Source organism: Labrus bergylta, chromosome 11, assembly GCF_963930695.1.
Source record: "Labrus bergylta chromosome 11, fLabBer1.1, whole genome shotgun sequence".
In the NCBI taxonomy this organism is placed as follows: Eukaryota; Metazoa; Chordata; class Actinopteri; order Labriformes; family Labridae; genus Labrus; species Labrus bergylta.
The window spans coordinates 30,490,602-30,505,908 of NC_089205.1; the positions used below are offsets into that span (position 1 = coordinate 30,490,602).

General features: G+C 41.7%; 1 protein-coding gene and 1 pseudogene across 4 annotated transcripts in view; one reads left to right on the forward strand and one right to left on the reverse strand.

Moving 5' to 3' along the window:
• Positions 1 to 15,307, forward strand: part of LOC110002497 (NLR family CARD domain-containing protein 3-like) — a 46,211-nt gene that overhangs the window by 10,572 nt on the left and 20,332 nt on the right. For 2 of the 4 annotated variants that reach the window (XM_065960128.1, XM_065960125.1), the window contains 2 exons: positions 554 to 600; positions 1,080 to 1,617. The exons of 1 other annotated variant lie outside the window; for it this stretch is intronic. In XM_065960128.1, coding sequence (XP_065816200.1) covers positions 554 to 600; positions 1,080 to 1,617 — 585 coding nt within the window. Of the gene's footprint in view, positions 1 to 553; positions 601 to 1,079; positions 2,941 to 15,307 lie in introns of those variants that run through there. One more of the 4 variants, XM_065960127.1, reaches the window with a different exon arrangement.
• LOC110002330 (olfactory receptor 52K1-like) lies at positions 12,309 to 13,159 on the reverse strand (annotated as a pseudogene).

Sequence of the window (15,307 nt, forward strand, 5' to 3'; positions counted from 1 at the left end):
AGCCTTTATCAGACAATGTTAAGTGTTCATTTATTAAAAATGTAACCTGCAATATGCTCTTTAAATTTAGACAAAATGTCTTGTTATGTTAAAGTTTTGTTTGAATGTATTAATTAACGTAGTTTTAAAAAACGGTATTCCACAATGTGTAACTGTGACCGGAAAACAAATGTTGCTCCGTAGCTTTATTGACGATAAAAGTGACTTCACAGGGTCGGTGTTGATTTTTCTCCTCATGCTCTTATAAAATTATTATCTGTAATATTGTTCTGCAAATTAAACGTAGCATGTGATCGACTTGTTTCTATAATCATATGCTAAAATAAATAAATAGGCAATGTCTCATTATCATAAAAATATACGAAATGAAAATGAGAGATCGTTATAGATTATGATGGAAAATGTATGACAAGAAAGTCTAGCGCAACCTCTGAGACAGACAGACACACAGAAGCTGTCTCACTGTTTCTGAATGATGAACTCTGCTTCTTGTCTGATGCTGGATTTAAATCTAGATGTATAAAGTAGCTTCTGATCTGGTTTCTTCCTCCAGGTTGGACCATGGTGGACTGCACAGACTGGATCCTGGTCTGAGGAAGTGTGAGTGTGTTTTCATTTCTCTTCATCAGAACACAGCAGCACATGTTGGATGAGGGCTGGAAGTAACACAAAGTGATGATAAAAGTGAGGGTGATGGAAACTCATGAGAGTTGAAATAGTAAACAATAAAAAATATAAACTGAAATAAAAGTGATAATCCAGAATGTGCTGAATGTGACCTCTGAGGACAGAACAGTTGGAGACAGCAGATGGTTCACAGCTTCTTTGTGCTGCACTTTGATTAGTCAGACTTTATTCACTGCATGTGTTTGTTGATTTGGATCTCCATTCATCCTGACTGCCATGGTAACTACATTTGAACTAGATCAGAAGTGGATTATTACATTTCAGTGCCAAACATCATTCAGTGCTGAATATGAACTGTAAGTTTGATTGACTCTCAGTAAGTGTCAGTAAAGTTGTTGATGAATGAACAGATGATAACCTGCAGCTGTGTTGTGTCTCGTTCTCTCCATCAGACGCCTGTGAGCTGGAACTGGACACAAACACAGTGAACAGATACCTGAAACTGTCTGACAACAACAGGAAGGTGACATATGTGGAGGAGCTTCAGTCATATCCTTATCATCCAGACAGATTTGAAAACTGGCCTCAGCTGCTGTATAGGACTGGTCTGACTGGTCGCTGTTACTGGGAGGTCGAGTGGAGAGGAGTGGTTGATGTATCAGTGAGTTACAGAGGAATCAGAAGGAGAGGAAACAGTTATGAATGTTTGTTTGGATTTTATGATCAGTCCTGGAGTCTGAACTGCTCTGATGGAGGTTACTCTGTCTGGCACGATGACGTAAGAACAAAGATCTCCTCCTCCTCCTCCTCCTCTTCCTCCTCCTCCTCCTCTGTCTCTAACAGAGTAGCAGTGTATGTGGACTGTCCTGCTGGCTCTCTGTCCTTCTACAGAGTCTCCTCTGACACACTGATCCACCTCCACACCTTCAACACCACATTCACTGAACCTCTCTATCCTGGGTTTAGGATCAGGTCTCGTGGTTCTTCAGTGTCTCTGTCATTTGTCAGTCTGAGAAACTCTGCTGACTGAAGATCAGCTGACCCTGTTCACTCTGTTTCAAACTAATGAATTATTCTGATTTCATCACTTTGATTTGAAATATTTAATCACGCTCTTCTTTCAACACCAGTTACACATATAATCAACTTATCCATCAGAACTAATAAATTCCCACTGGAATTGAAAACAGCAATTATAACCCCAATTCCTAAAGCTGGAGACCCTGACCGGATCTTTAACTACAGACCAATTTCAATCTTACTCACATTCTCAAAGGTTCTTGAAAAAACTGTTGCCAAACAACTTACAGAATACCTTGAAAGTAGTAACCTTCTGCACCCCAAACATTTTTGTTTTAGTAATCATCTCATCTTAAACTATGATAAATCTGTCTGTGTTTTCTCAATAAAAGTATAGAAAGAGACAGAAGAGGTTCATGAGTTAAAATGTTTAGGTATTATTTTAGATTCTCAGTTGAAGTTTCACAAACTGGAACAAGTTATGAAACTGTCAAAAGAAATGTAAACTGTTTTTGTTTAGTCAGAAACATAGACCGCTTAAAGCAGCACAGCAGTTTATGCACGCCATGATTTTTGCTCATTTATTTAAACTGTATAACTGTTTGGGGACAGGCCAACCAAACAACCATTACACCTATCAGGTCATTATATAAACATGCTCTGAAAGTAAAGGATCAGAAATCAGTCAGAAGGCACCGTCGCATCGCTCTAAACAAACACAACATACTGAGTTTTGACAGTTTTGTAAACTTTTCTTTTTTAAATCTGATTTTTAAATGTGAAAACGTCTTTGCTCCAGAAACTGTCGGCTTGTAAACAAACTGAACACCGAAACGCAGAACTACATTTGGTCAGTCATCTTTTTCAGTAAGGGGAACACACCCGAGTAACACATTATCATCTGAAATTTAAAAGAACTGACAGAGCTCAAGGTTTTTAAGACACAAGTAAAACAGAGGCTGAAACTGATGCAAGTTTGTGAGCATTGAACGTTTCCTCTTAGAATAATCGTTTTACTGTTTGGTCTCATTTAGTCTCTTGTTTGTATTGTGCTTATAATGTTTCTTTATTTGTATAGCATCACAGCTTCTGTAATTCTGTTTCAATCCTTAAAGCCGAGACAGGGACAGGAGTAGCAATTAGCCACGGACAGAAACTTGTATGCATGGCATCTACTTTGTATTTAACATGTGCACCAATGTTTACTGCATGTGTTAAATATAAATAAATGTAACCTGCAATCCTCAGTGATATGTAACATCTTAAAGAATAAACACTTCTTTTATATTTGAATGATACTGTAATTGTACTCTTATTGTCTATTTTATATTTGTTGGAGAAAATTGTCCAGTTGTTTAATCCTGGTTTGGGACTGAAAACCTTCTGATGTGAGTTTGAGATTTTATTTTGTGCACAGGTAAGTGATGTGTGATTTATCTAAAGCTCCACAGTGTCTCAAACTCACTTTTACAAACACTTTCTCCTACTTAGTAAGTGAATATCACAAAAAACTGGGAATTCATTCCTTACCAAGAAATGTCTTCACAGCTGTGTTCATGAAGGTTTCTTATAACACGTATAAAAAGATTTAAAGTCAACTCCTGTAGGAAAATCTGTGAGAGCGTTTCAAAGTCAGGGTACCCAGAACCTTATTGGTGAACGTTAACCTCTGCCTTAGGTAGCCTGTGAAGAATCAAACTAACTTTGTTTTGTACAAAATCCACTCGTTGGAGGAAAAACAGCCACGCCCACTTTTACATTAAAATAAGTTGTATTTGTGGATTTCAGACTCTACATCAGTGGTTTCCAAAGTGGGGGTTGGGACTCCTATTGGGATCATGAGACACTGAGAGGGGGGTCGCGAGATGCCTTCCATAACAACATTAACATCAAAACTGATTTAAAATTGCATATTTTATCCATTATTGTGAAATAAAATGAAAAACAAGTAGTATGATTTTAAATATAAGTACTGTCGTTCAGTCAGATTTATATTGAAATGAGAGTGATGTTTAAATAAATCCTTTTTTGTTAGAGAAAACAGGATCTCATGACTTGGTCAAGCAACAAGTGCTTTCCAAAATGCTTTTCTACACAAGCTGTCTATTACTGTGAAGTTTTAAACAACAGTAAGTGATCTTGAAGAAGATAGAGAGCAGTTACCCTCTGTGTGTGTAACTGAATAATGTTCTGAGACATCAAGTCTTGTTAGTCTGTTGATATAACAGTACTAAGTGGATTTGTACAATTTTACTCAGGCATTACTATTTTAAAAACAAGTTATACCTTACTGTTGGGCCACACAGGCTTAGGACAGTCAAACAATGGACTTGGGCCTGCACCTCTGTAAAAGCCTCATTTGAGTTATTCACTGAGATCACAAAGAGGCCTAAAAGGACTCTTAATCCCAGAATCCCCTGCGGTACTTCACACCTACGCGTGAAGTAAGGGGGGACCGGAACCTCTCTCTCCTCATTGGAGGAGACCTGAGGTAGACCCCCCATGGAGCAGGCCAGGCTACAAAACTCCAAGACTTCCCTTGTTAGACCTCTTTCACGCGCTGACTTCTGGTGCTCGGAGACCCAAGAAGATCTCCTGTTTCCTGCAACAATCTTCCTTTGTTTTAAGTTTTTTTGGCGCGCAGGTAATCCGCGGCCGGCAGTGTTCTAAATTCCGAGCTCGGATTGTCCAGTGAACGCATCTCAGTTTCTCGGAGAGCGTCAGACTATAACAGATTATCAGAAAGATAATGGTCTTATTCCGTCCTGCAACGAAAGGACATCAAAAGGACATCTTTCCACTCGACGGAGAACCAACGAAGCCGCTCTCGCCGTAAGGGACCCTCGCCGCCATCAGACGCCTCTGCACCAGGACGGACAGAAGATCTGCTCCATCGCCGGACTCTTTTCCTTTCACCAATCGCGGACAAAGCGATTCACAAGTGAGGCTTAATTAGGTCTGGGCAGAATTAGCTTTAGAGAGTGTTTTTAACAATTGTGGATCGAAGCAGAAACTGTAATTTTTATCTTTGTTGGACCGCTGCGTCCTGAGTTTTACCTGTTTAAAACTCTTGTTTTTGTTTCGGACCGCTGCGTCCTATATGTGTTTAGTGTAACAGCGTTATAACCGGGTATTACTCTTCTGATCAGAAAGGCCAGTGTAAGCCGTATTAACCTGAATTCGGCTATTGGTTTGTTTCTGTGAATGAAGGGAATTACTCCGAGTTGTGGCGCGGGAGTCGGACTGTGATCCGGCCTCTTCAGGCACGCATTTCTCTTTTATTCTCTTTTATTTCCCCTTCTACGAACATACACATACACACATATTCCTGTGTAAACGTACATCTGTAGACCAACTCCACCACCGCGCCATTACGCACAGAGATCTGTACACTCGCGGCTATCCAGACGCATCAGAGACACCGATCGTGTAGGGCCGAACTCAGTCTCTTTTAGACCCTAAGGCCACATTTAGGCCTTTGTTAGGTGTGCGCCATCGGAAGGGCGACCACGTGGGACGAAGTAATCTTCCCCCCCCTTTTCTCTCCCTTTCATCCACACGCGCATGCACCCAGGTCTTCGTGTCGTGAACGACCACGTGGGTACGAAGCCATCTCCCCCCCTTTCTTCTTCCCCCTCTCTCTCTCTCTCTCACACACACACACACACACACACACACACACACACACCTACATTCACACCCCTTCCACAAGCCTTTGCTTGATAATGTTTGTTGCTTAGATTAGTTTATAATAGTTATTTGTTTAATTAAGTTCATTGATTTTGGATTGATGTTGCTTTGTTTAAATAAATTCTGTTATAATTTAAGAGAGCAGTTGTTTGTGATTACTGGTTTATTTGCATTGTGATATAAGCTGGGTGCGAAGGCTTTGTGTACGGATTTCACGCCTTCAATTTATTAAATATAGTTATTCATTATTAATAATATTAGTAATTAAATAACTAATTTGAGACTGATTTGAGTGATATTTTGGTTATATTTACCTGATTACAGGTTGGTGCCCCAAAACGAGATTAAATATAGTTTAATGATATTTTATTTATATTATTAATAATTAAGTATAATTATTAAAGAATATAACCAAAGTTGACTTGATACAACCCCAACAAATGGTGCCCCGTGTGAGGCTTTCAATAAACCAGCTTTATTGCACTGTTAATGCACAGCAATCCAAACTTAAATCCTAAAAAGTAGCCTTCTGAAGAAAATGATATTTTCTTTAAATTTTTGTGGTTTAAGCAAAGCAGACATCAAGCTGTGGCTTAGTTGTGTTGTATGTGTTAGTTAATGGTTAAAGCCATAACTGTTGTCCCCTTTGGGTCCATACAACAATTGGACATAATTATGCAGCTAGTGTGACTTTATCAAGGAACTTGATTTGTTGCATTAATCTAGATTTTGATCCTGAAGTATTCTACTAAAGGATTGTGGTGCTCCTTGTTGTTTGAGAGCCATTTGGCCAGATGAGAGTGTAACCTCATCATTGTTGCATAGCCAGCTGTCTGAGAGGTGTGAGTTCCTCCCTTCCTTTGAGGACTTGAGGTGTGAATCCCCTCTCCTATCTTCCAGGATAGACTGCAGTGATCAGTTGGGAAACTTAGATAAGATTTGCTCTTGTGTACCAAGACCCTAGGTGAGTCGGGAGCTGAGACTCCTTTTGGATCAGACGACGCAGCACTGCAAGAAACTGCTGCCGGTCTGACGAACCTCTCCTTAGAGGAGAGTGTCAACCTATATAGCTAGTCAATTAGCATTAGTGATAAGAAGTTATAAGAGCTAGTTGATCTTGTCAACCACAGAGCCAGGCTCACCCCTAATAAAGACAGAATGTATGCAGAAGACATACATCAACTATGGGCCAAAGCTCACTATGGATCAGATGATCCACCCCTTCAAGACATAGTTGCTAATCTTATCCACCTCCCTATAGAGCAGCTCGACAGCCTGAACTCCTACACCCTCAGCACATGTGAAAAGAAACTAAAGGGCTTGGTTGAATATGCAAATCAACCAACTGGGAAGCCAACACGTACAGTTTCAGATGTTCTAGGTGAAATTCTCCTCCTTTATCAGCGCAAATCAAATGTGCAGAATGAGATACACCGGGAACAACTAGCCCGGGTACTAGAAGAAGGACAGATCCTGTGGGACGACTTCGAAAGAATGCAGGATAAACTAAAGACCTTGCAGGAAAATTGCCAGGCCCTGCAGGAGGAGAATAAAACACTGCGTGAAAGCAGCAAACTGGCCGAACAGAAGAAACGAAGTGACACGGTACCCAGATTTCAGGATAGGCAGATAATTACTGCAGCCCCCAGATCAGCTGAGGAAACCTCAGACGAAGGATGGGAGACTGAAACAAGCCCCTGGAGGAGGGAGACAGACATGTTGCAGGATCTGGAGGAGAGGGGAAGGCACCGCCGGGTCGACCCAGGCACAAAAGCGCCCACGTCCTCAGACCACCCGGTAAAGAGCTGGATGATTAAAGATGAAGGGCCCCCGCGTTCCGCAATACGCTTTGAGCGAAGAGAACCCTCACCCCGCAGGAGGAGAGGCTTTACTCCCCCTAGAGACAGGGAGGAGACACGGGCCCAATTGGGCACCGAACGCTACCTGTCCCACGATAGACGGCCACGTCTGAGCCGAACACAAACCCCGCCACGGTTACAACCCTACTACCGTGACAACCACAGAGCTTACGATTCGTCAGACGAATCGGACGACCCTTGCCAGCCTTCGGGTCAGGGCCTGCGAACCAGGCAGATAGAACCTCAGGCCAAAGATCTGAAGCGTTTTGACCCAGATAGCCCAGATTCAAGTATTAACGACTACCTTAGAGAAGTTGACCATTGTCTCCTTGACCTGCCTCATGCGTCCTCACATGAAAAACTGAAACGGATCTGGAAGACTACGGCTAGGAGTGTCCGTGATTTCATGGGGACACTCCCACCAAAGGTGACACCCTTTCACACCTTCACAGGTTTGAATCACCACATAGGAAGGGGGGTGACTTCTCAGCCCCCAGAGGCAGAGAAAACACCAGGCCCCCTCCTGCTACCTGTAGACAAAAATTCACAAGTGAGGCTTAATTAGGTCTGGGCAGAATTAGCTTTAGAGAGTGTTTTTAACAATTGTGGATCGAAGCAGAAACTGTAATTTTTATCTTTGTTGGACCGCTGCGTCCTGAGTTTTACCTGTTTAAAACTCTTGTTTTTGTTTCGGACCGCTAACACCCGATTGCTCCCTCTGGTTCGTCGGCAGTGTGTGAATGTGTATGAATGGATGAGTTAATACTGACGGACTCTTCCCACAGCGGCCTCTACCATCAGTGTGTGAATGTGTATGAATGGATGAGTTAATACTGATGGACTCTTTACTCAGCAGCCTCTACCGTCAGTGTATGAATGTGTATGTGTGACCTGCGGTATAAAAGCGCTTTGAGTAGTCCGAAGACTCAACAAGCTGAAGTCCATTTACCATATAAAGACCTAGTACTGACTGCATGGATGGTCGGTTACTATTTGAGGATTCACGGTAGTTAACATCAATTTCACCTCCAGTGACTAAGTCATTTTTACTGTAGCTCAAAGTTTTCCCTACAAAGTTCTTTGTTAGATTGTATGACACATTGGGACTTTTTGTTTCTGCAGCCAATGAAGATGCAGATGGAGGCTGATAAAATGACGAGTCAGTGTTCAGCTGGGACAGGTAGATGTAGGAGAGTCAGCAGCAGACCTCGTAAACCTCCAGATGGGATGTGTTAACAAACTTTCAAAACAGCATCACCTAGTATAACTCTGATTTCTCTCTACACATCCAAACTGTCTGCAGCTCTCCCAGTTGATCTAGCATTCGCACAGAATCAGCAGTGTTGATGATTCTTCCACCTCAGATTGTTTTATAGATTTTTCATTTTCTCTTCCTACTCTGCGATTCTCTTGATCTGATTTGAATTGTTCCGTCTAAATCTGGAAAGAAATACATCTAAAAAACTTCAGCTCAACTGGACAACTGGATTGAATATTGTTTACACAGAATCTTTGGATTCCATCATGTTTTTAGGTTTTTCAGTTCTCTCTTCAGAGAAATGAGCCACCTCTGCTCTTTGTGATATTTGTTTGATGACGTGCTTCTTGTTAATATTTGATTTTTCTTTTGTATGTATTTCCTGATAAACCTTTGGAAAGTTCTCAGGCACAAAGAGAGGACCCACTTCATGTTAAATGTTGAAAAATATGCTTCATGATGCTGTATTTTGGATTGCCGTAGAAGAACACCTGAACCTCTCTGTTCTTAGACTCTGGACTAAGAAAGGCAGAACTTTAGGATAGGACAACAGAGAGGGAATCCCTCCACTACAAACTGCTGACGTGCATAAAGTGAGAACATCACGTTTACCTGGTGAGAGCTTGTAATGTTTTTATCTCCACAACTCATTCACAGGTGTTCCCCCGGTTGCTTCTCTCTCTCTATATTGGATATATAGCGAGTGTCGGTGAGTTTGAATTGAAGCGAACCTTTTGGCAAATTTGAAGTCAATTCCTTCAGCTTTTTTTTTTTGACAGGTAAAAAGAAAACGTGCGATATATCGACGTACCTCCAAAAAAACACATAAAACAGAGCCTCATAATGTAAGCTGTGTGCCTTGATAAACTGTGCAGGTCAAATATAATTACTGCTGCTTCTCTGCTCTCACAAAGCCTGAAACTTATTTTGAATATTATATACTTAAAGTGATACTTCGTGTTTTAATTCTCTGACTGATCAAACTGTTCACACATTCAGAAGTTTGAATGTGATCGTTGGGTAAACATTACAGATCATGAACTCCTCTCCATAAAAATCTGTATTCATGGTGAGATAACATGAATGATATGATGAGTTGAATAACTGAATTAGATGACAGGCTGTGCTGGATTTATTTTAGTGTTTGATCAGATAGAGCAATGGGCTCTGTGCAGTGATTTCATTTAGGTTGTGGGCTTCTTCTTTGTTTACAGGACAATCATATCTGAATTCTTTGGCATTCATTTCAAGCATTTCTTCTGCCATCTGAAGTCTGTTATAATAAACAATCTGAACACATGAAACAGCTTTGTCACCTGCTTCCCTGTCTCTTTCCCAAGCTCACACCTTCTCTTGCTAAGTGACAGACGTGAGCTTCAGCTCGACCTGTTTACATTTGAAATCTGAGCTGAATCGTGACAGGTAAATCCTGAATCAGTGAAATATTTTTCATGTTGACCAATAACCAGAGAATCTTTAAGGGGACATTGTTGGCACATTGTTGATCAGGATTTTGTCGGATCGATGGTATCGGGCTCTTAGTTCATGTATTCTCTGTGTCCTCAGATCTGAGTTGGTAGGATTGCTCAAAAGATGTGTGCTTTGTCTTGCAGTGATGTTTGACATTGTTGCATTTAACAGTTGCAAGGATGTTGAAACATACGAGGCATATGATGTATTGGACCTCAGCCATGCGTGCTGGACAAAGGACTCAGGCCTGTACCGCAGTTCTCAAGGCTGACTAGAGTTATTCTGGAGGGAACTATACAAAGGGGTCTTAGCCCAGCACCCCCCAACAGCACCTAACAAATAGGTGTGAAAAGTGTGTGTGTGTGGGTGGGGGTGTCTGAATTCTCTATCCTTGTTGGAGGAGGCCTGAGGTAAACCCACAGGCAGTCCCAGTCCTTAAAAGCAATCGCCTCGCATTGCTCTTTCTCTTCAAGTGTGGTCTGCCAACACCAGAGGATTCCCTCTCCCATATGATGGACTCCAGCATTTGAGGAGACAAACCCTTTCCTGCTCTTGACTTACATAAGTTAAACTCCAGAGCTGAGGTTGCTCAATCTAGGTAGCTCTTCACATGCTGAATTCAAGCATCAGAGGATTCAGCTGACTACTTCCACAGAGCTTTGGGCGCAATCAGATGCTATCAGGTTCGAGCAAAAGGAAGAGTTTCTAACCCTATCCCTAACCCTGATTTTTCTTAAGACGTCATTGAATGCAACTGGATAGGAGCGCTGAAGAAAGCCCACTGATCCCTGAATCCACAAGGACACATAAAGATCTCGGCTCCTGCCACCAGAAAGACAATAGAGCATTGCTCTTGTCTCAAATCTGAATCCCGTTACCCTCCTCCTACATCTGCCACAAAGGAAACCTGCCTGAATCTGTTGATCTGTTAATTCAACAGAGTGACGATCTAACCAACTTTGCAACAATCACCAGGAGTTACCCCAAGTAAGAGCTTTGGTCTGGGCAGAAATAGTTTCAGAAATAGTTATGTTTCTTTTATAACCACTGATAATTATGCATCATTGTTGACGTCACATTCTGTTTATTATCTGTTGTAAGCTGCTGCATTTGTTTTATTGTAATGAACTGCTGTGTTCGTCTATGTGTTTAATGCTATGCTAGTTTACCTTCAGTCAACAGCTTTCACAATCAGAAAGACCAGTGTACCCGCCGTTGAATCAAAGTCCGGCCACTGGCTTTCTGGTGTTTAAGTAACAGTTACTGAACTCAGCTCAGAGAGCTCAAACTATTTCAAAAGGTAGCCACACGGCTTCCTTTGTTGTCCACCATTTTGTCACCATGTGGCGAAGCGTTGTCTCTCTCCACCATCTTGTTTTGTCTCTCTCTCTCTCTCTCATCCACACACACACACACACACACACACACACACACACACACACACACACACACACATAACTACACTTTTACACCTCATTCACAAGCCATGCTTGATAATGTTTGTTTGCTTAGATTAGTTTATAATAGTTATTTGTTTGATTAAGTTCATTGATTTTGGGTTGATGTTGCTTTGTTTAAATAAATTCTGTTATAATTTAAGAGAGCAGTTGTTTGTGGTTACTGGTGTATTTACATTGTGATATAAGCTGGGTATGAGGGCTTTGTGTACAGATTTCACGCCTTCAATTTATTAAATACAGTTATTAATAATATTAGTAATTAAGTAACTAATTTGAGACTGATTTTAGTGATATTTTGGTTATTTTTTCCTGGTTTCAGGGTGGTGCCCTGAGTCAATTAAACATAGTTTAATAACATTGTTATTAATATTAATAAATAATTAAATATAATTATTAATAATATTTGACTTGATAAAACCCCCACAGTTTGAACTGCCCATGGGCGACATGAACATGTGACAGTCTGTCAATTCTTGATGAAAATATCTGTCTGCTTTTCTAATTTCAGAGCACACCATGTCGACTTTTCCCACGACTCATTTTAGCTGTTTTTACAAATGCACTCCTGAAAAACGTCTAGAAAATTTCAGGCCTGCTTCCGGATATTCTCCTGATCTGGCTGTTCAGATATGCACCTCACAGCCAGATTCCCTGTCAGACAGGAGGATGGGTGGGATGTGTCTTGAGGTAAGACATGATGTTAAAAAAACACATCGTAAGTAGTGGATGAAGCAACAGTCATCTATACTATGCTGTAATCAGAATTATTGCCTTTGTATCAAGGTTGATACAAAGGTTGATGTTAATGAATACACCAACTCTCACCCTAGAGACTTTAGGAAAAAGAGAGGGTGGGGAACTCACCATATTGTGTTGACTAGCACTGTCGATACAACAACCGATACATTTCTTTTTGCAGACGTTTTAATAGTTTTGTAAAGAATTGGGGCCAGTTTGGACAAAGTTACACCATGAGAGCATCTTCACAATGTGCTGTCTTATCTCAGCTGTTCTCATGCCATAGATGATGGGGTTGAAACAGCTCGGAAAGAACAGATACATGATACTGATGAAAACCCGAATGGCTGCAGGGAGACCATTTCTGATCCGATAGGACAGGAATGCTATGAGTATGATGGATAGACTGACAGTGTTGACCACAATGTGGGTCACACAGGTGTGGAGAGCTTTGACCCTTGACTTTCCAGACCTCAGCACAGAGCTGAATATGATGATGTAGGAGACAGCGATAATGATGAAGTCTGCCACAGGGATAAGGAACACAGAGATCAACCCCACCAGACTGTTGACGATGGTGCTTCCACAGGCCAGCTCCACCAAGGCCATGTGCTCACAGAAACAGTGGTCTATCACATTTCTGAGACAGAATGGTAATAATCCTGCCAAATTTACTGCAAGTGAGAGGGAGTGCAGATGGCAAAGTATCGGTCCAGGGCCATCCAAACCAATAACGAGGACGAGCCAATCAGAGAGATTCCCCTCCAGTCAAACAGGAAGTTCAGCAGCATGTTGGGAACAAAGAACAGTGGAAGGCTCAGATCCACACAGGCCATGCCGGCGATGAGGATGTACATCGGTGAGTGGAGGCTTCTCTGTGATATGATGACGTACAGCAGCAGGGAGTTAGCCAACAGTGACAGGATGAACATGATGAAGAAAGGGAAGAAGAGAACCAGCCTCAGGGCACCAAGTTCATTAAAACTGTTGAGGATGAAATATTTGTGAAAAGACTCATTTCCTCTTAGTGGCTCCATCCTCCCTCTTCTTGAAACTGACTTGTGCAGGTTTGAATTTGATCGTCCTGAAAACAGAGAAACATTGAAAAGTTATTTCACATCTCCACAGCTGCTGAGTCGTGTTTCTGTGAGGGACATTGCTGCGCTGGCTTTCTACAAACTCTGAATAAGACATTCAAAGTTACAAACTAGAGTATGGAGTGGGGGACCTCTTCTGCCTTTACAGTGAGTTTATCACTTTGGATCATATTCCAGTTTCTCTCTCACAGTTTTGATGAACCCTAACATCACATCCACACGTGCGACTATGAGGTGGCACTCGTCATTGGACTACACTGACGGAAGCTGTTCCAGAATGTGTCTCGCAAACTGCTGGAGCTGATCACACACACAAATATCCGTCTCTCCTAACAGTCTGCAGTGACCACTACATTAACACAACCACCAATAACACCACCTTTCAGAGTAACCTTCATTTCAGGTCGGGTTCTGATGACGGCTACGTTCAACAATTTTGCGGTTTTTATGTGTTAACTTTCTTTGTAAGGATTCTGGGTGTAGGGTCTGGATGGAGGGTCTGGGTGTAGGGTCTGGATGGAGGGTCTGGGTGTAGGGTCTGGACTCGACTAAAAGACGCCATGTTGGATTAAATAGTTTGTTTTATACGCTGTAGTAAAGACACCCTAACATATCAGATTAAAACAACCTGGATTTTTATTCAGACAAACGATGAATCTTTACTAACATGGCGTGATACGGACTGAATGAAAGAATGAGGAAATGAAAAAGCGTTTCTGAAAGAGGGCGGAGTCAGAGAGAAACTCGTTAAAGAAAACCTGCTCCTGACCAGGTGAGGTTCACAGACTCAGTTACCATAGTAACTGACTCAGAGGTAAAGTTACCTCTCTCCCTTGAACGGGCCTAAATTAGGCCCAGAAAACCCAGAGTTTCCCTTCTTTCAGGGTTAACGGACTCATTGTTTGCACACAAAACATGCTTACTGAAACAGGCCCCAGGTGCAAATCTTTATTCACCTTGTTGTTGTTGTTGTTCTTTTCGAGGGCTGCTACAATAAAACTCGACGTCACATTGAAGCCGTCCTCTATGGAGTGTCAGTATCAGCCAGCAGTGATTCTCCAGCTGCAGTGAGACTCGTTTGGCTGAAGGTTCAAGTCCCGACTCCCCACACAGAAACACCAACGGTTGAAGGAAGATTTGTTTATCTTATCATCATTTTCAGTGTTTTAATAAATGTTTAATCACACTCTTATCTCTAATGAAGGCTGTGACGTTTGAAACCCTGTTGCTATGGTGATAAACATCCTGTGCTATTTCCTGTTTATACATTATACTTTCACTTTCTCCAGTGGTGACACAGTTCTGTTCTCCGTGTTGAAGGCAGAGTCCTGTAAAATATTATAATCCTCTGGTTGAAGGTAAGAGACTCTTTTCACTGTTGTTCAGACTCTCTGTTTAATTTAAGTCTCAAAAGAGCTGTAAGCTAACAGTTAGCCCCCAGGTTCATTAGCTGCTCTTATTACAGTAGAAGTAAAGGGAACACGATGACTCTCAGTTTAGCACGCAGGCTATGCTAACATGCTAACGTGCTAACATGCTAACCGGACAGTTAGACAGCAGAGAGAGGAAGGGGAGTCTGTCCTCTTCAGACAGGACTGAGGCTCTCTGAGTGAGTTCAGTGTAAATCAAACAGTGTAATGTTGGAGCTCTGACACGAGAGGAGCTGAAACATGAGTCGGATCAAAGTTAAAGTTGGATCACTTTGACTTCTGTTGTTAAGATATTAGAAGTTAAACTACACAGTGTGAGTGTTGGACTATAATCTCATATATGAGCAGATTATTATCCCTGATGTGTTCATGTGACTGACCATCTGACATACCACGTACTTTCATGAACTGAGAAAGTTCACTTTTACCAGCCGGCCCCTAAAGCAGGGACAGCTGTTCATTGGTTGGTGGAGCTAGGTAGACTTAAAGCTGGACCAGTCAGGTCTTGTACAGAGTCAATATAAAATAACATGTATCTGAATGTAAATAAGGTGAGCACAGTGCATGAAGTAGAATCCAAACAGAGAATGATGATCAGAAAGTTCTCCCTCAGAGAGCCTCTCCATGTGTTCTTGTTGCTCCCCTGACCTGGCCTAGG